This window comes from Pogoniulus pusillus, chromosome 40, assembly GCF_015220805.1.
Source record: "Pogoniulus pusillus isolate bPogPus1 chromosome 40, bPogPus1.pri, whole genome shotgun sequence".
Classification (NCBI taxonomy): domain Eukaryota; kingdom Metazoa; phylum Chordata; class Aves; order Piciformes; family Lybiidae; genus Pogoniulus; species Pogoniulus pusillus.
Window position 1 is genome coordinate 7994103 of NC_087303.1, and position 20372 is coordinate 8014474.

The 20372-nt window shown below is 52.1% G+C and overlaps 4 protein-coding genes and 1 gene segment (V, D, J or C); 3 read left to right on the top strand and 2 right to left on the bottom strand.

Annotated features, from left to right (window-relative positions):
• Window positions 1-20372, top strand: part of LOC135191668 (M1-specific T cell receptor alpha chain-like) — a 223863-nt gene that overhangs the window by 29014 nt on the left and 174477 nt on the right. The gene's annotated exons all lie outside the window — the stretch shown is intronic.
• LOC135191869 (feather keratin Cos2-3-like) lies at window positions 52-373 on the bottom strand. The gene has a single exon (XM_064174497.1). The coding sequence runs from the start codon at window positions 352-354 to the stop codon at window positions 52-54; it is 303 nt and encodes a 100-aa protein (XP_064030567.1). The 5' UTR covers window positions 355-373.
• On the bottom strand, window positions 5069-5903 carry LOC135191828 (feather keratin Cos2-3-like). Its single transcript, XM_064174430.1, has 2 exons — window positions 5829-5903; window positions 5069-5470 (listed from the first exon to the last, which is right to left on the bottom strand). Exon 2 carries the CDS (start codon window positions 5447-5449, stop codon window positions 5147-5149), a length of 303 nt encoding a protein of 100 aa, XP_064030500.1. The 5' UTR covers window positions 5450-5470; window positions 5829-5903; the 3' UTR covers window positions 5069-5146.
• On the top strand, window positions 13922-14931 carry LOC135191709 (T cell receptor alpha variable 1-1-like). The segment is given in 2 exon segments: window positions 13922-13970; window positions 14570-14931. Coding segments are annotated over 2 exon segments (411 nt in total).
• The window catches only part of LOC135191665 (T cell receptor alpha chain MC.7.G5-like), a 124518-nt gene continuing 122388 nt past the window's right edge, over window positions 18243-20372 (top strand). Inside the window, exons 1-2 of the mRNA XM_064174175.1 lie at window positions 18243-18291; window positions 19010-19305. Coding sequence (XP_064030245.1) covers window positions 18243-18291; window positions 19010-19305 — 345 coding nt within the window. The remainder of the gene's footprint in view (window positions 18292-19009; window positions 19306-20372) is intronic.

A 20372-nucleotide genomic window follows, 5' to 3' on the forward strand; every position in this document is an offset into this window, starting at 1 on the left:
CATCTTCTGAGCTCCTCGAGGGCTCTCCCTGGGGCTCTGCCAGCAGCTCTGTCAGCGCAGGTACCTTCTGCCATAGGAGCGGCTGGCAATGCCAGAGAGGTCACAGCAGCCAGAGCTGATGGGCACTCCATCAGAGCTGAGGATGCTGCCAACGGCAGCGGAGGTGGAGGAGCCCACAACGGTGTTCTGCGGGAAGGAGCTGAGGATGGGGCCGGGCAGGGTCACCAGCACAGCAGGAGGCTGGATGACAACGGTGGAGCTCTGGCACCGCCTGACACAGGCCTCAGTGCAGCTGTTGGCCAGCGGGGTTGGGCCGCAGGGCCGGCAGGGCAGGCACGGGCTGTAGCAGGACATGTCTTGAGGGTGGAGGTGCACCTGGGACAGAGGGCAGGGAGGAAGCAGAGAAGGTGTCTGGGTGAGGAGCAGCCTGGGGACACTGTCACAAAGGAGCCAAGGCTGAGACTGAGTGGGGGGTTGGAAGCTGTGCAGCAGCCACAGTCATAGAACCACAGAATTAACCAGGTTGGAAAAGACCTCCAAGATCATCCAGGCCAAACTATCCCCCAGCCCTATCCAATCACCCAGACCTTGGCACTAAGTGCCTCATCCAGGCTTCTGTTGAACACGGCCAGGGACAGCGACTGCACCACTTCCCTGGGCAGCTCATTCCAATGCCAGTCACTCTCTCTGTGCAGAACTTCCTCCTAACATCCAGCCTAGACCTCCCCTGGCACAGTTTGAGACTGTGTCCCCTTTACTGCTGATTGCCTGGCAGCAGAGCCCAACCCCACCTGGCTACAGACTCCCTTCAAGTAGCTGTAGACAGCAATGAGCTCTGCCCTGAGCCTCCTCTGCTGCAGGCTGCACCCCCCCAGTTCCCTCAGCCTCTCCTCACAGGGCTGTGCTCCAGGCCCCTCCCCCGCCTTGCTGCCCTCCTCTGGGCACCTTCCAGTATCTCAACATCGCTCTTGCATTGAGGAGCCCAGAACAGGACACTCAAGGTGTGGCCTGAGCAGTGCTGAGCACAGGAGAAGAAGAACTTCCCTTGTCCTGCTGCCCACTCTTCCTGCTCCAGGCCCGGATGCCATTGTCTCTGCTGCCCACCTGGCCACTGCTGCCTCCTCTGCAACTACTCTCTACCAACACCCCCAGCTCCCTCTCTGCCTGGCTGCTCTCAGCCACTCTGTTCCCAGCCTGTAGTGCTGCTTGGGGTTGTTGTGGCCAAAGTGTAGAACCCAGCACTTGGTCTTGTTACATCTCATCCCAGTGGCCTCTGCCCACCCATGCAGCCTGGCCAGGTCCCTCTGCAGATCTCTCCTACCTACAACAACTCCACAGCTGCTCCTAGCTTGGTGGCATCTGCAAACTTACTGATGCTGGACTCGATCCCCTGCTCCCGATCACCCGTAAAGATATTGAACAGGACTGGGCCCAGCACTGATCCCTGGGGAACACCACTAGTGACAGCTGCCAACTGGATGTGGCACCATTCACCACCACTCTCTGGGCCCAGCCCTCCAGCCAGTTCTTGACCCATATCAGAGTGAATCTATCCAAGCCATGAGCTGCCAGCTCTGCCAGGAGCTTGTTGTGACAGACAGTGTCAAAGGCTTTGCTGCAGTCCAGGTAACCTACGACCACAGCCTGCCCCACATTCACCAGGCAGGAACCTGATCATAAAAGGAGATCAGGTTGCTGAGACAGGACCTGCCCTTCCTAAACCCATGCTGGCTGGGCCTGATCCCTTGGCCATCCTGTAGGTGCTGTGTGATGGCACTCAAGATGACCTGTTCCATGCCCTTGCCTGGCACTGAGGTCAGGCTCACAGCTCTGTCATTTCCAAGTTCCTCCCTCCGCCCCTTCTTGTGGATGGGATCACATTGGCAGCTTCCAGTCTTTGGGGACCTCTCCAGTGAGCCAGGACTGCTGATAAACGATGAAGAGCTGGCTCAGCTGCCAGCTCCCTCAGCACCATAGGATGGATCCCATCTGGTCCCATGGGCTTGTGAGGATCCAAGTGGCTCAGCAGGCCCCTTACTGCTTCAGCCTGGATTACAGGCTGACCATACTGGTCCTTGACTTCACCTGCCGGCTCAGGAGGCCAGCTGCCCAGTAGACAACCTGTCCCACTATTGAAGATTGAGGCAAAGAACGTGTTAAGCACCTCTGCCTTTTCCTCATCCATTGTCACTGTATTCCTCTCTCCAGCTAATAAGGACTGGAGCTTCTCCTTGCCCCTTCTCTTGCCGTTAATATACTTACAGAAACAGTTTTTGTTCTCCTTACCAGCAGTGGCAGCCTAAGCTCTAAATGGGCTTTTGCCTCTCTCAACGTCCTTGATCTCTTCCTGGTATACCTCCCTTTTTTTCCAAAGGTGAGACACCCTCTTTTTTATCTCTAATCCCTTCAGAAGCTCCTTGCCCATCTAGTCGGGCTGTCTCCCTCCTGGGCTCATACTCTGGCACATTGGCACAGCTGCTCCTGCACCTTCACAAATTCTCTCTTGAAGCAGATCCAACCTTCCTGGACTCTTGTTTCTAAGGGCTGTTTCCCAAGGAACATTCTAAGTTAGTTCCTTAAATAAGCCCAAGTCTGCCCTTCAGAAGTCCAGTGTGGAGGTTTTGTTGATGCCTCTCCTGATTTCACTCTATAATTTCATGGTCAATGGACACCAGGCAGCCTCCAGCCACCATATCCCCTACCAGCCCCTCTCTATTTGTGAGCAGCAGGTCAAGCAGAGCTGCCTCCCTGGTAGGCTCACGTAACAGCTGGCATAAGAAGTTGCCTTCCACACACTCTAGAAACCTTCTAGACTGCCTCTTCTCTGCAGTATTTAAGTCCCAGCAGATGTCTGGTAGGTTAAAGTTGCCCACCAGAACAAGGGCAGGGGATCTTGAGGCAGCCTCCAGTTGTTTAAAGAGTAATAAATTAACATCTTCTTCCTGGTTGGGTGGTCTATAACAGACTCCAACCAGGATATCAGCCTTGTTGGCCTTCCCCTTAATTCTCACCCATAAAGACTCAACTTGATCATCCTTAATTTCTACCCCCATGACATCCAGAGCATCCCTAATATACAGAGCCTCTCCTCCACCTCTTCTCCCTTGCCTGTCTCTCCTGAAGAGTCTGTAGCCATTGATTACAGCACTCCAATCATGCGAGTCATCCCACCATGGTTCTGTGATGGCGACAACATCATAGTTCTCCTCCAGCACCAAGGCTTCCAGCTCCTCTTGTTTTTGACCCATACTTCGTGCATTAGTGTACATGCACTTCAGCTGGGCTGCTTCTTTCACCCCTGTCTCTGGCCTACCACCCTCAGCCTCCTTTGGTTTGTCTCTAGGACTGTTGTGTTTAACCTACTCCCCCTTCCAGCCTAGTTTAATGCCCTTCATCACCCTGAAAAGAGCAGCCTGGCCCAAGGAGGCTCTCTCTCATTTCAGGAACCAAAAGCCTCTTCAGCCTGCCCAGACTCTCCCTAAGCAGGCCTTGTCCTGCTTCCCTCTGTCATCACAAGAAGAAGTTAATTTACTGGAGGAGCTCTGGACGCTGTGCTGCCAGCAGAAGCCTGAATGAACAGCTCTCAGCTTGCTGACTTGCTTCAGGCTGGACACAATTGCCCAATGTTGTTTCCTCTCCAGCCACCCAGCAGGTTCTGAGGTTGTGCTCCTGATTTCCTTGCCCACTCACAGCCACCCCTGCATGCTCATAAAGGAGGTCCTTGTGTGCACGCAGAGTGTGAACTCTGCAGCTGAGCTCCAGGTACTGAGAGCAAACATCAGAGGTTCAGCAGCATCCTTAGCATAAGAACATCCACATCCACCTCATTAAACACACTGAAGCTCAAACTGGCCACACTGAGGAGATGCTTTTCTGTGTTCCCTCTGTGTGTCCCAGGCACTTTGATCTCTGGGGGATCTCCCAGGCTTGTCCCAGCTGGATAATGTTCTCTCTGCACACAGGCCAATTAAAGGCCGGGAGCCCAGTTCTCTCCAGAGGCTGCCAGGCTGGGTGTTTGCCTCCTGCCTGCACCTGTGGTATAGGAACTGGGCAGGATCTCAGTGCTCACCTGCATAGCCATTTGCTGACACCCAGCAGATGTTTGAAACCAGGACCAAGGGACTGGGAATGTCAAGCATCTGGTGATGGAGACTAACATGGGGTTCTCTCCCCACAGCCAATTCCTGAGCACAAACTCTCTGGAGGCACCAATCAATCAATCAATCAATCAGTCAAGAGCTCTGAGCCCATCTGCAGCTCACTTGGCAAGTGGACCCAGCTGCCTGTTCCTGCCTGACCTGCAGCTTTCCCTGCATGATTTGGGACAGAGCAATCTCATCTCCCTCAGAAATGCATTGTTTCACTCTTCCCATCCTGCTGCTGATCGTCTTCAGCTCCCATGGGCTAAGCTCCAGGTCCCAACCTCAACACATTCAGCACCTGTTTGTTGTCCTGCCCATGGCTGAAGACCATAGCCCCAGGCTGTGTCTTGGAGAGGACAGGAAGTTGGAGCAGCAGCTCTGGACCATACCAAGAGCTCTTCCCTGCTTTACCACTCTGACGATTCTGAAGAGTAAATCACCAGTGGAGCTCCAGAGCCACCCACTGCCAGCCCAGCACAGTAATGGTCATAGCAAGATGAACATCCCTCTTCAAGAGCTACTGTTCCCTCTTCCCATTTCTCTGAAAATGGAGAAGGGTCTCTTTGTGCTCTCACCCACTTTATCCACAGAGTAAAATCCTTCACCTTGTGCACGTTGTGAAATAACTACAGAGGCAATGACCACACTGAAAATAAGTTTGATACAGCAGAAATTTAATGAGCAAAAAGAGAAAAACAAAGTCACTGCAGGTTGAGCACAGCAATGCAGGAATGCTCCAAGACCCACAAGCACCTGTGATCCTTAGCCATAGACAAGTTCCTGCATAATGTCTGTTTACTGGTCCCATAGAGAAAGAGGAGACAGATGGTTCCCAAGAGGATGGCCTTGGGGGTCATTCTTGCCAGAGGAAGCAAACCAAGAAAGGAAAAGAAAAGCAAAGCCATGCAGCTGTGCTGAAAACACATCCAAGATCTCCATCCTCAGCCCAGCACCATCTTCTGAGCTCCTCGAGGGCTCTCCCTGGGGCTCTGCCAGCAGCTCTGTCAGCACAGGTACCTTCTGCCATAGGAGCGGCTGGCAATGCCAGAGAGGTCACAGCAGCCAGAGCTGATGGGCACTCCATCAGAGCTGAGGATGCTGCCAACGGCAGCGGAGGTGGAGGAGCCCACAACGGTGTTCTGCGGGAAGGAGCTGAGGATGGGGCCGGGCAGGGTCACCAGCACAGCAGGAGGCTGGATGACAACGGTGGAGCTCTGGCACCGCCTGACACAGGCCTCAGTGCAGCTGTTGGCCAGCGGGGTTGGGCCGCAGGGCCGGCAGGGCAGGCACGGGCTGTAGCAGGACATGTCTTGAGGGTGGAGGTGCACCTGGGACAGAGGGCAGGGAGGAAGCAGAGAAGGTGTCTGGGTGAGGAGCAGCCTGGGGACACTGTCACAAAGGAGCCAAGGCTGAGACTGAGTGGGGGGTTGGAAGCTGTGCAGCAGCCACAGAGTCTTCATCACCCTGTAAAGAGCAGCCTGGCCCAAGGAGGCTCCTTCTCATTTCAGGAACCAAAAACTCCCTTGGCCACCACCCAGCCTCTCTCTAAGCAAACCTTCTCTGTGCATCCCTCTGTCATCACAAGAAGACTCAAAGATCAGGACAGTAGAGAGGCAATATCAGCTGAGAACGTCATCGAGGGGAGATGTCACTCTGTAAGAGGAGCAGAAAGGGCTTCAGACTCACCTGGTTCCCAAGCAGAAGGAGAAGTGGATGGGAGAGGAGGACCTGGGCTGCCTTTTATACCTGCCCTTCACTGCTGCAGGACCAGAGGCACCTTGGCAGAGGTAACAATTTCTGGACAAGCTCATCTTGAATGCAAACCATCACAGCTAAGGACATGGCTGTGCTTTCATTTCCTGCACTGCTGCCTTTTCATCTCCAGGTCTGTGCCAGGCCCATGTTGCACTGAATGCTTCTTCTGTGCACTGGGAGGATAAGCCTCAGGATTTCCAGGGCAGGAATGCAGCAGTGCAGGCAGAAGACTCAGCTCAGGTGCTGGAGGGGTCCAGATCAGAGCAGTGATGTCAGCCTGGGTCACTCTGATGGGGCTCTTCAAAGCCTCTTTCATCTGTTGCCTACAGCTCCTGGAAGGTGAACCTGCCTGTTGTGGAACGGAGTTTAGGGGAATTTATGGGGAATAACATGCGAGGCCGATTTATAAAGAAGGTTAAATGATTTATTACTAAAACACTAAAAATCCCCTTCCCCAAACTTATTTATAACTATCCCACGTAAGTTCTTGATTCACGGTCGCAGATTAAAATAGAAAATGGCTAAAATGAAGAGAGTCTGTGATTTTAAGAGAGTTCTTTGAGTCTTGAGAGATCATTCAGTCTCTAAATAAAGAGTTTATCAGTTACTCACTGTCCCAAAGCAGTTCAGCAGGGTTTCAAAGTATTTATGAATTTCAGGGCGCATTGTCCGAGCCTCCTGCAGGTTCAGGCTGAGCTGGGCCCTGGCCCCTGAGGCTGCTGAGTTCATGCCAACTTTGTGCCAAGTTCATGCCGAGCTGGCCGTAATTCTTAATGCTGCCGAGCGATGCGTGTGCAGGCAGGGTGTCATTCAGAAGGAGAGCAGGGTTAAGAGTGAGAGGGCTAGAGGTGCTCAATCAAAGAAAATGCAGCATTTTTATAGTGTTCAAAAGAGGTGTGTTCAGCCAGTTCAGGCAATTTTACATTAATTTTACAGATTGGTACAAAATTATAATCAATTCATACAATTGGACAATTCTTACCACAAATAACCTGTAGGACCACCCAGGGGTCAGCCCCCAGCAGGTGGTCACCGGGCTTTGGGAACCAAGGTCTTTGGCTCAAAACATAGGTAATGTTTACCTTTTATCCCTCTCTGGGAGAAATCTTCTCAGAGGCTCTGTAACTGCTAGAACAGCAGATAGCAATCTTGTTTTGGTTTTTGCAATGTCTTGGCCGTCATGTGAGTCACTGTCCTGTGCACAACTGGGGCCTGCAAAAGGGCTCTGCTAGCTTCCATGACACTGCCCCTCTGGCCCTTTTAGGACCACATCTGGAGGACTGCATCCAGCTGTCCTGGAGCCCTGGATACCCCAAAATTCCTCTCCCTCCGTAGTTCAAATGGGAGAGGAAAGGCATGAAAAACCTGTTCCCCCCTGCCCTGCAGGCGTGAAGAGGGGGAGCAAAGGGCCCTTCTGGCACGAGGGGTGCCTGTGGAGATGCCCACGCTGGAATCGGGCTGGGGATTGGCTGTGGTTCTGTGTGGGGTCAGGAGCCCTTCAGTTTCTTGAGGAGCTTGCTCGGCTGACAAACTACAGCAGAGGGCGCTGTCACGCCATGGGCAAGGGCAGAGCAACCCTGGGCTTCTGCAGAGCTGAATTTGTGCTCTTCAGGGACATGCTTGCAGCAATCCCATGGCCTAAGGCTCTGGAGGGGGAAGAATCCCAAGAAGTTGGTTTATTTTTAATGAGCACTTCCTCCAAGCCCAAGCCAGATGTGTTTCCCTGAGTAAAAAATCAGGTAGCCATGCATGGTTGAATAAGGAGCTCCTGAAGAAACTCTCAGGGAAGAAGGAATCTTACAATTTATGGAAGAAGGGATTGGTCCCTGTTATGAAGGGGCTAGTTGAAATCTGTGTTTGGGGTGAAATGCAGTGAGGCCAATTCAAAAGTTATTAAATAATTTATTAATATACACAAAATAATTCCCCCAAACTTATTTACAACTCTCCACACAAGTTCTTGGACGCTGTTAGCGGAACTATTTTACAGAATGTCTCTGTACAATGGAATTTTGAAAGGTTTAGGAATGTCTTTGAAAGAGAGTCTGGCAGCTTCATTCACTGCTTGTGAGGTTAATTAAATTCCTTTAGCAACTTGAACAAAGAATTTAGAATACTCACTAGTCCTAATGTCGGTGGCCCAAAACACAGGCAGGAAAATATTCAGCAGAAGTCCTGTGGTGAATTCCACGTGGGCTGCAAAGTGGAATCAGCTACTGGCTGAGGTGGCTGAGATGGCTGAGGCAGCTGAGGTGGTAGGCGAGTGGCAGGTGAGCAAGGAACGAACAAGCACACAAGCTCTTTATTCACCTGTTCACCCCCTTTCATAGGACAATGTCTGAGGCTAATGGTCTCATTGACCACACAATCACCCAATCATCTCTGACAATCACCCAAATAGACCCAAAAATGGAAGAACCCACAGGATGTTGTCTTCCAAAAATGGGAGGCTGGGCCCAGTCCTGTTCAACATCTTTATTGATGATCTGGACGAGGGGATTGAGTCCAGCATCAGTAAGTTTGCAGATGACACCAAGCTAGGAGCAGGTGTTGATCTGTTGGAAGGTAGGAGAGCCCTGCAGAGGGACCTGGACAGGCTGGATGGGCAGAGGCCAATGGAATGAGATTGAACAAGGCCAAGTGCAGGGTTCTGCACTTTGAACACAACAACCCCAAGCAGCGATACAGGCTGGGGACACAGTGGCTGGAGAGCAGCCAGGAAGAAAGGGACCTGGGGGTACTGATAGATAGTAAGCTGAAGGTGAGCCAGCAGTGTGTCCATGTGGCCAAGAGAGCCAATGGCATCCTGGCCTGCATCAGGAAGAGTGTGGCCAGTAGGACGAGGGATATTATTCTTCCCCTGTACTCAGCACTGGTCAGGCCACACCTTGAGTGCTGTGTCCAGTTCTGGGCCCCTCAATTCAAGAGAGATGTTGAGGTGCTGGAAGGTGTTCAGAGAAGGGCGATGAATCTGGTGAAGGGCCTGGAACACAGACCCTATGAGGAGAGGCTGAGGGAGCTGGGGCTGTGCAGCCCGGAGAAGAGGAGGCTCAGGGGTGACCTCATTGCTGCCTACAACTTCCTGAAGGGAGGCTGTAGCCAGGTGAGGTTGGTCTCTTCTCCCAGGCAACCAGTAACAGAACAAGGAGACACAGTCTCAAGTTGTGCTGGGGGAAGTCTAGGCTGGATGTTAGGAGGAAGTTCTGCACAGAGAGAGTGGTTGGCATTGGAATGGGCTGCCCAGGGAGGAGGTGGAGGCACCATGCCTGAAGGTGTTCAACAGAAGCCTGGATGAGGCACTAAGTGCCGTGGTCTGGTTGACTGGATACGGCTGGGGGATAGGTTGGCCTGGATGATCTTGGAGGTCTCTTCCAACCTGGTTGATTTTGTGATTCTACACACATGGAACATTCACAAGTCCCTGGGCCCTGATGAGCTGCACCCAAGGGTGCTGAGAGAACTGCCTGAGGTTGTTGCTCTGCCACTCTCCATCATCTTTGTCAAATGGTGGCAGACAGGAAAGGTGCTTGAGGACTGGAGCAGAGCCAATGGCACTGCAGTCTTCAAAAAGGGCAAGAAAGAGGTTCCAGGGAACTATAGAGCAGGCAGCCTCACCTCCATCCCTGCAAAAATGATCTCAAGGCACTTGGAAGAGAAGACGGTTATTAGGACTAGTCAGCATGGATTTACCAAGGGGAAGTCAGGCTTGATCAACCTGATAGCATTTTATGATGCCATAACAGAATGGGTAGATGCAGGGAGAGCAGCGGATGGAGTCCACCTTAACCTTAACCTTAGCAAGGCCTTTGACACCGTCTCTGTTACAGAGGGGTTTGAGTCTGCATTTGGGGTGAGATATGAGGCCAATTTGAAGGTTTTTAAATAATTTATTAATACAAAGAGGATTTTCCCAAACTTATGCACAGCTAACCCACACAAGTTCTTTGTACACAGTTAGTGGAACTATTTTCAGAATGTCTATTTACAGCCAAATTAAACAACTTGGTAGAGGTTTTGGAAATGTTCTGGTCAGAGAGTCTTGTGGCATAAAGTGCCACTGGTAAAGACAATGAAATTCCTTAGCAACTTGAATCAAGAGCGTTTGAATACTCACTAATTGGAAGTCTCAGCATCTGTGGCCCCAAAATATACATAGCGAAAGCCACGTAGTTGATTCTTATGGAGCTGATAGTTCAATTTGAATTTGGGGCATGCTGTCTGAGAAGATTCCACGGGCACAACCGGGCTGATGTGGTGAGCTGGAGCGGCGGCGAGCTGGAGCAGCAGCCAGCCGGGAACACTTCATTCAATCATCCACTGGTTGGGTGCAGAGTAGCGGATAAAGGTAGTGGCCCCAGGCAGCAGGCTGGGAGAGCTGCGCAGAGGAGGTGGCAAGAGCACCTTGTTTACCTGGATCACCCTATTTATCAGATACGGGCCGAGATTGATGGTCCTTTGGCCATAATATTGTCCAATAGGCTTTTGGCAGTCAGCCAGAACACACCAAACTAGGAAGGGTCCACAAGTCTAGTACCCCCAAATACGAGAAAAGCATAGGTGGGCCACACGCTAAGCACGTGGGCTTATGCAACCTGTTTACATCCACATTATATAACCAGGGCAGGGCAGACTTTGTGGCACCAGGCCTATTGTGCCCCTTTTGTCCATTTAATGTGTTTACCTCTGTTTTAGGCAGAAAAACATGTTTGGGCATATATAAGCCTGTTTGGGCCTATGTGGCCCTCCACCACAGTCTCCTATGACATTTTAGTGAGTAAGCTGAGGAAGTGTGGTATGGAAGAGCAGGCAGTGAGGTGACTTAGGAACTGGTTGCAAGATAGAGTTCAGAGGGTGGTGATCAATGGTGCAGGTCCAGCTGGAGAGCTGTGACCAGTGGTGTCCCTCAGAGATCAGTGCTGGGGCCAGTCCTTTTCAACATCTGCATCAATGCCATTGATGAGGGCACAGACAGACAGAGGCTGCTCAGCAGGTTTGCTGCTGACACCAAGCTGGGAGGCTTGGCTGAGACAGCTGCAGGCTGTGCTGCCATCCAGAGAGACCTGGGCAGACTGAGAGCTGGGCACAGAGGAACCAGATGAGGTTCAACAAGGACAAGTGCAGAGTCCTGCATCTGGGCAGGAGTAATAAAATGCACCAGAACAGGCTGGGAGGTGACTGCTGGAGAGCAGCCCTGTGGAGAGGGACCTGGGGGTGCTGGTGGCTAACAAGTTCCCCATGGCACAGCAATGTGCCCTTGTGGCCAAGAAGGCCAATGGGATCCTGGGGTGTATTAGGAGGAGTGTGTCCAGCAGATAAAGGGAGGTTCTCCTCCTCCTGTACTCTGCCCTGGTCAGACCTCCTCTTGAATACTGTGGTCAATTTTGTGCTTCCCAGTTGAAGAGGGACAGGGATCTGCTGGAGAGGGTCCAGCAGAGAGCTAAGAGGATGATGAGGGAACTGGAGGGCATGGCTGATGAGGAGAGGCTGAGGGACCTGGGGCTCTTTAGTCTGGAGAAAAGAAGACTTAGAGGGGATTTGATAAATGTTTATAAGTATCTAAGGGCTGCCAGGATCTGGGGGACAGGCTCTGCTCACTGCTCCCTGGGACAGGACAAGAAGCAATGGGTGTAAGTTGCAGCAAAAGAGGTTCTGCCTCAACACAAAGGGGAACATCTTTACTGTAAGGGTCACAGAGCACTGGAACAGGCTCCCCAGAGAGGTTATGGGGTCTCCTTCTGTGCTAGTTTGAAGCAGGGTAGAATGTTTTGGTGAGAAGAACTAGATCATAGGCTGTGAAAGGAAAACAATGGTGATGTCTACTCCCCCCAGAGTCTTGCTGGAGAAGAAATGAAAACATTATATAACACTCTCACCATTTCGTGGCACTCTGCCTTGAGTTTCTGACTGAGCTGCAGCTCCCTAACCTCACCTTCCACTCACCTTTGCTTCTTAACCTCTTGGCTGAACCTCTATTCTTCCTTGGGACTGGGGTAAGGTTGAGAGGGGGAGGGGGAAGGTGCAGGGGTGGTTCAGAGCCCCTCCTGGGGACTCAGGTTTCTGGGAGGGGAGTTGTGCTTCTGTATTACTTTTACCTTGTATATTTCTGTCTATAACTGTATATACTGTAAATAGCTGCTTGTATATTGTGCTAGCTGTAAATAAATAGCTTCATTTATATTCCCAGAGCCAACTGAGACTAGTCTGGGTGATTTCTAAAGTGTGGGGGGCAGGGCACACCCAAACCATCACACCTTCTCAGGAGCCTTGTAAGGCCTGTCTGGATGTGTTCCTCTGTGATCTGTGTTAGATAGGATTGTTCTGCTCTGGCAGGGGGGTTGGACTCGATGATCTCCTTGGGTCTGTAGTGGAAAGTAGTTTGCGGGAGATTTATGGGGAAAACACGCGAGGCTGACTTGTAAAGATCAAGTGATTTATTGCTCGAATACCGAGATCCCCCTCCTGAAACTAAATTACCCACATAGATTCTTTATGAGGTTGCAGAGTAACATTTCAGAAAATGGCAATAAAGAGAGTCTGTATTTTAAGAATTCTTTGAGTCTTGGAAGTTATTTAGTCTTGATTTTAAGAGTTCATCAGCTACTCACTGTTCCAAACCGTTTAGCAGGGTTGGAAGCTTGGGCGTTGTCCCTTCCTTTGTCAGGATCGAGCCCGGGCGGGCGGTCCGTCCTCTCATAGAATCATAGAATCAACCAGGTTGGAAGAGACCTCCAAGATCATCCAGTCCAACCTATCACCCAGCCCTAGCCAGTCAACTAGACCATGGCACTGAGTGCCTCATCCAGTCTTTTCTTGAAGACCCCCAGGGACGGTGCCTCCACCACCTCCCTGGGCAGCCCATTCCAATGGGAAATCACTCTCTCTGTGAAAAACTTCTTCCTAACATCCAGCCTATACCTACCCTGGCACAACTTGAGACTGTGTCCCCTTGTTCTATTGCTGGTTACCTGGGAGAAGAGGCCAACCCCCACCTGGCTACAATGTCCCTTCAGGTAGTTGTAGACAGTAATAAGATCACCCCTGAGCCTCCTCTTCTCCAGGCTAAACAGGCCCAGTTCTCTCAACCTCTCCTCATAGGATTTGTGTTCCAGGCCCCTCACCAGCTTCGTTGCCCTTCTCTGGACATGTTCCAGTACCTCAACATCTTTCTTGAATTGAGGGGCCCAGAACTGTGGCCTTTGTATCAATAGGGCTGGACCGGAGGAGGAGCAGGAGCAAGGCAGGCAGGCAAGCAGGCAGGCAGGCTGGTAGGCGAGCAAGCGGAGCAGGCTGAGCAGGCTGAACAGGCTCCCGATCGAGGCAGACTCACCATTTTTATAATGCTCACCAGTTCAGGCGATTTTTACGTTATTCTTACAGATTGGTACAAAGTTATAATCAACCTGCACAATGGGACAATTCTTACCAAAACAACCTGTAAGACCACCCAAAGTTCGTCCCACCGACAGGTGGTCAGCGTGCATGAGAACCAAGGCCGATAGCCGGAAAACATTGGCCAATGTTTACCTTTTATCTTGACTAGGGAGGGAACTTCTCATGGGACTGGAAGACTGTTTTCGGTTTTACGATGCTTTTGGCCTTCAATGTGAGGCACTAACATGCACGACATGAGACCTGTTAGGGAGCTTTTGCTACCCTCCATGACAGGATCCCTTCCAACCCCTAACATCCTGTGAGCTGAGAGCAGCTGCTTCACCAAGGCTGCCAGAACAAAGCCTTTCAGGGGGAAGAAGAAGTCAGGCTGAGCTCTGTAAGTGACAAGAAGTGACAAGAGGAACAGGATCATTCTGGATGCTTGAGAGAGCTGCTGAGGGAGCCCCAGGGGCTGGTGCTGGAGGAGGGAGGGCCCCAGAAGGAGCTTCTCAGGTCCAGCAAGAAGAGGTCCTTTCTCTTGCCCACTTCTTCCTTGGCTCCCCCAGCAGAGTCATTTCCGGCAGCTCTGGTGTCTCGGGGCTGGGAGGTGCTTTTCTGACTCTCACTCCACACACAGGCAGCTTGGGCTCGACATGCTCCTCGGATACCTCATCCTCACTGCCTTCCTGGGGCAACGCCTGGGTAAGTCCTGCCTGCTGCTCACTGCCTGTTTCTTCTCCTGCCCAGGAAACTCTGAGCAGCCTTAGCAGGTCCCTGTGGGGAAGTTCTCTTCAGTTCCAGGAAAACGCTGGGAAATGTCAGCTCACTCTTGTGGTTTTGCACTCCTTGGCTCCAGATTCTACTGCTGGGGAGCGGAGGGGAGGGAGGAGAGGAGCAAAGCTGCTAGAGGGAATTTCAAGCTCTCATCCCACTGTTATGGAGAGGGTGCCCATTCTGCCTCCTGGCTGGCACCTCCCTGACATGGCCTTCAGATGTCTGCTGGCTGATGACACAGGCAGGGCTCCCTCTTCCTGCCATTCAGCTCAGCACTGCACACAGGTATGGAGTTCATAGTCCTTAGAGGTGACAGGGATGGGGAAGCAGGATGAATTTTTTGCAGTAGCTCCAAGGGACACTCAAACTGCTGAAGGGGTGAAGGTCCCAGCACACAAAGGTGAGGCACGAGAGGCTGTTCTCAGGTCCCCACTGTCCACATGCTTTGGGAATTTCCAGAGAGGCAAGGTACAGCAAGCCTTGTGCACCAGGGTTTGGCAGAGCTGCTGACCTTTGCTTTCTTCCAGGCACCATGGGGCAGGTCACTGTCACCCAGCAAGAAGGACAAGCCACAGTGAAGCAGGGAGACACCTTCCACACCAACTGCACATACCAGGCCTCCTCAAGCGTTTACTTGCTGTGGTACCAGCAGAAGAAAGGCCAAGCTCCCCAGCTGCTCTCGTACCACGCAGCAGCTGGCTCCAAGCTCAGCGGCCGTCTGACCACGCTGCTGAGCACCACGGGCAAATACAGCCTGCTGCAGCTGGAGGAAGTCGAGGTCTCTGACAGTGCCTTGTACCTCTGTGCTGTGAGTGACACCATGGTGCAGGAGCTTGCTTGGCTGTGCAAGAAGCCAGGGGAGGGAGGGGATGTGGCTGGGCAAGGCTGAGCCTGGCAGAAGAGACTCTCCGTCCTCTGCTGGTGGTGCTGCTTCCCCTGAGCACCCAGGATCTGCAGAAGAGGATCCCATGACTTAGTATCTTGTGTCCAGACACATTGTTCAGTCTGGAGAAGAGAAGGCGCTGAGGAAACCTTATTGTGGCCTTCCAGTATCTGAAGGAGAACTACAAGAAAGCTCGGGGTGGACGTTTTGGGATGTCAGCAACAGGATTAGGGGGAACAGATCAAAGCTGGAGGAAGGTATACTGAGAGTAGACTGTAGGAAGAAGTTCTTCAGTGTAAGGCTGGTGAGACACTGTAACAGTTTGCCTGGGGAGGTGGTCAGAGCACCAACCCCGGAAGTTTTTAAGGCTAGGCTGGATGTGGCTCTGAGCAACCTGATCTAATGTAAAGTGTCCCTGCCCAAGGCAGAAAGGTTGGAACTGGGTGATCCTTGGGGTCCCTTCCAAACCTGAGAATTCTGTGATTCTGTGACAATTTATTCAGACATGATCTTAAGTTTTTCAATACCACACTCAGCTCAGACTCTGCCTTCTGATCACCACTGTGTAGAATGCTGCACTGTCTGGGGAAGAGCCAGGAACACATCCGTGAGCCATTGCAATCAGGCATTAACCATTCCTTCACCTCAGCTACTGTTTATGACCACAGTCACATCCATCTGTCCCAACAGCAACTGGATTTGTCTTACCACACGACAGCAACACCTTAACACTGCTTCCCCTGTCTTATTTCCCTCTTGGCCACCTGCCATAGTGGGTGATGTAAACATGCTGCACCCTTTTCTTCTCCTGTCTGCACTCGGAGCAATGAAACAATCCAACCACAGACAAAGAAGAGTGGAACCAAGCAGCTCCAGCATGGGGAATCCCTGGAAACCTTCACTCCCCTCTGCTCCCAGGGGAGACAGCCAGAGCCACAACTTCATGTCAGCAGCTATCTCAGCTACCCCACATAAAGAAACAAAGAATGGATGACAACCTCCTGGGTGGTCTTCATGATGTCTTTTGGGTCAATCTGGGACTCTAGAACCAGCATCCCCAGATCCTAGGCAAGGAGCAAAGTGGCAGCAGAGGTTTGCTTATCTGCTCCCTGGCCAACTCCCTGCAGGCTGCAAATGCTGAGCTCTGCTCACGGAAATGAGGTTGAGCTAAGGAATCTGCTGCCAGGTTTATCTGCAGGTAGATGCCTTCTCCTCCAAAGCCAAAAAAGAGCCAGGCCTAAGCAGCAGCTGAGAGAAAGGTGAAGGGTCCCCTTTTTGCCCACTCTGATCACTCTAGAAAAACATCTTGGTCACTGAGCACTTGGCAGATTGTCCACAGAGGGAGGGAAAGTGCAGAAAAACAGGCTGGGATGCAGAAGAACTGCAGCAGGGTGTCTGGGTAGGCAAAAGGCAATCAGAAGCCTGCCAGAGGAGAAGAGGGAGAGAGCAGGAGGAGGGAAAGGCAGACATGGGACATGCATGCATGGTGAACCCTTCCAGCTTGACACTGCAAAGAGGGTCAGGGATGCTCATTCTCTGTGTAGAGAATGGCCAGGAGCAAGGTCCTGCCTTCCCTCAGCCACCAGCACACATGGACACACCTGTGCAGGCACAGCCAGTGGCACAGGAAGCCCTGCACACACCCCCACCCCAGACATGTCATGACAGCAGTGTTCACAGGCTGGCACACTCACACGTGCATGGAGATCTGGGTGTGCATGGCCATGTTCACACACACACATCTGCACACAGCTGTGCCCACGCACATGCACACTGACACACACACAGCTCAGTCGCTGCGCTCCCACACCCTGCACAGCCCTGCCTAGGGCTGAGTCAGCAGCAGCCAGCTCCTCAGGACCAGGAGCCTTCCAGCTTCCTGATGCAGCTTGGACCCTGCTGCACTCAGAGGTCTTAGGTCAGAGCTGGGAAGGCCAGGGGTGCTGAGCACTGGCCTGGAGATGAGTCAGCAGTCTGCCCTTGTGGGAGTGGAGAACGACTGCACCCTCAGATGTCTTGGCACATGTGTCATGAGCAGAGCCACAGCATGGCGCCTTCTCATCAGTTTGGTGCTCCTGAGACCATGCTTGGGGTCCTATGATCATTTTGGGGCTCCTGGGTCTGTAAGAAGGGTGAGAGCAAGGCTAGAGCAAGGGGCACTTTGGGGGACTGAGGGCACTTGAGGATATGACACAGTGAGGGAGCCTGAGCGAATGGGGCCTTAGGAGGATATGACTTAAGGGAGACCCTGTGGCTGTCTGTGTGCTCTGAAGAGGTGCAAAGGTTGGAGCAGGCTCTTCTCAGAGTGCACAGTGCTAGCATGAGAGACAACAGACAATGTTTGGAACCTGGAAAATTCTGCTTAGATATTAGAAGATTCATTTATTTTACACTTTAGTTTGAACCTGACAATTCTCCAGCATCAGAATGCAGCTTCCAGAGATGTTCTGCAGGGTCTGCTCTTGAAATTTTTCCAGTCACAGACCTGAACAGCCTGATCTAATGAAACCTACTCTGAACAGGTTCTTGGAATAGGTGATCTGTAGAGGTCTGTCCAACCTCATTTATGCCGTGCCGAGGGTGAAAATAGTTTTGTAGTGTGTTTCTTAAGTTACAATTAAGGAGAGGACAAGTGCAGATCCAAGAGGTTTTGAGGAAACTGATCATGGAAGGGTTTTGGTGAACAGGAAAAGTTGTTTGGCTTGGAGTGAGAATTTATGAACCTGATTTATGAGACAGGATGGGCAGCATGGCAGGAAACATCATTCACTGTTTCCTGAGAGAGTTGTTCCAGGTAGTGGGGAAAAATCCAGAGTGCCTGGAGGGGCTGAGTGGGGCACTTGGTGTCTTCTGGGTGTGGGGATCTTGACGCTTCTCTTTGTGAGAGCTGCGGCCCTGGAGTGTGCTGACAGGAGCTCAGGTTTAGGCACGGCAGGAGCAGGACATAACAAACAAGACATGGGCTTGAGCTGGGAGAGAGAGGAGGCATAAGGCATCGAGCAAAGAGAGCTTCCCAAGATGTGCACAGGACAATGTGTCAGAGAGGTTGGTCACCAGGTGCAGACCTATCCCCTTTTATCTCTCCCTGGGAGCGGCAGAAGCTGCTGGCTGCAGGAGCAACATGTGTCACTGCTGCAGAAGTCCACAGCACAGGCACTGCAGGTGTGCTGAGAAGAAGCATTTTCTCCTCCCCACTGCATTCACTCTGCCACTTGCAGAGTCGTTTCCGGCAGCTCTGCTCTCCCAGGGCCCTGGGTGGGACGTGTGGGCTGTGGAGTCTCTCCCACACACGCAGCAGCAGCAGCATCGGTCTCATCATGCGCCTCGGCTATCTCATCCTCGCTGCCTTTCTGAGGCAGCCGCTGGGTAAGCACTGCCCTGCACTGGACGCATGGTTCCTCTTCTGCCCCGGGCACCCTCACCCCTCAGCAGATCCCTGCAGGAGCTGCTCTGCAGCTGTGGGCCAGTCTTGGGAAGCAGCAGCTCACACAGGCGGTTTTGCAGCTGCTTTCTCAAGGTGCTGTTCTCAAGACATCAGAAGGAACAGCTCCTCTCCCGAGCATATCGACCCTCTTGCCTTCCACTTCTCTTGCCAACTTTCTCCTTCCTCACCCCCTCTGCCCCTCTTTGCTGCTCTGTCTGTGCCCAGTGTTTCACAGCTATGGCAGTGCAGAAGCTCTTTCCTGCCCTTGCAGCCCAAACACAGAGAGGCAGGGACATGAAAGCTCTCTCATGCCTCTGACATTCTCAGGCTGTCCCAGTCTCTCTCCTGGCTGGCACATGTCATGCAGCATGCCCCAGCTCTCCACTCCCCCTGACTGCACTGCCAGAGATTACTTTTCCTTGCCTTCCATGACTTCGGAGTAATCCCAGAGAACGAGGATAATTAGAATCATCATCCAGGATTCCAAATGATCTCTTACTCCTCTGATGTTGTCCTGGATGCATCACAGGAAGGCCTCTACAGGCAGCAAAAGAGAGATGATTGAAGACCTGGGTCAAAGCTCAGATCTCTCTGGGTGTATCTCTGTGGAGTACTCTAGGGGCATTTCCCTGAGAGTCACTGACCTTTGCTCTCTCCCAGGCACCATGGGGCAGGTCACTGTCACCCAGCAAGAAGGACAAGCCACAGTGAAGCAGGGAGACACCTTCCACACCAACTGCACATACCAGGCCTCCTACAATGATTACTTGCTGTGGTACCAGCAGAAGAAAGGCCAAGCTCCCCAGCTGCTCTCGTACCACGCAGCAGCTGGCTCCAAGCTCAGCGGCCGTCTGACCACGCTGCTGAGCACCACGGGCAAATACAGCCTGCTGCAGCTGGAGGAAGTCGAGGTCTCTGACAGTGCCTTGTACCTCTGTGCTGTGGGTGACACCATGGTGCAGGAGCTTGCTTGGCTGTGCAAGAAGCCAGGGGAGGGAGGGGATGTGGCTGGGCAAGGCTGAGCCTCGCTGAAGGGGCCCTCAGCTCTCCCCTATCAGTGGTGCTTCCACTGAGCACCCAGGGATCTGCAGGACAAGATCCTCCTCCAGAAGAGGACAGGAGAAGGTGGTGAATGAGTCTCAGGTTCCCATCTTTTCACCATGGCTTTTGTGCTTGTTCTGCCCAATGGCTCTGGCGAGGTGATGGCAATGCAGCAGGTTGGGATTGCTTCTACAATGGTTCCTTGTTGCTCTGTGCTTTCTGGATTTCTCTACTGCATGTATCTTCTTGAGGTCATGGCCCTCATTCTGAGGACAGGAAAGACAATGATGAGAAGCTCTTGGGCTACCCGTTTTTCCCAGCATGGGGCTACCCAAACCATGAGGACATCCCTTCTTCACAGGCTTCTGTGCTGCTGACACCAGAGCTTCCAGCAGCACCAGGCTCCTCATTGAGGGAGAGCAGTGCTTGGGCTCCTCATCTGCAGGACCTGCCCTGAGGGATGGGGGAAGGTTTTTTAAGATTTGGGTTTATTACTCCTAATCTTCATTTCCTTCTTAATCAATTAAATTAATTCCTCCAAGTCAAGTCTGTTTTTCCAGTGACAGTTTTCCAGTGATTACTGAGGGATCTCCCTGTCCTTCTCTCCACCTACCAGCCTTTCATTACCTTTTCTCTCCTCATTTCAGCTGAGGACAATTCTGTCCTCCAGTTTGGTGGGCACCTGGCATGCAGACAGGGTCAACACACCACACCCTCCCTTTAGGTATCTGTTCTGTTGATAAGATCCACCCCTAGCCCTCTCTTCTCTGTGCTGAACAGTCCCAGCTCTCCCAGCCTTTACTCATAGGAGAGCTCCAACTCATCCATCCTCTCTCTGCCACTTCAGTGGACTCTCTCCAAACCAGGGAAGTTTTGGAGATAACTTTAAGGGGTGTAAGGGCCTGAAAAATATTTATAAAATTGTATCAGCATTGCTAGGAGAACAATTTGAGCTGTGGAGACTTCATCCCTCTGTCTGCCA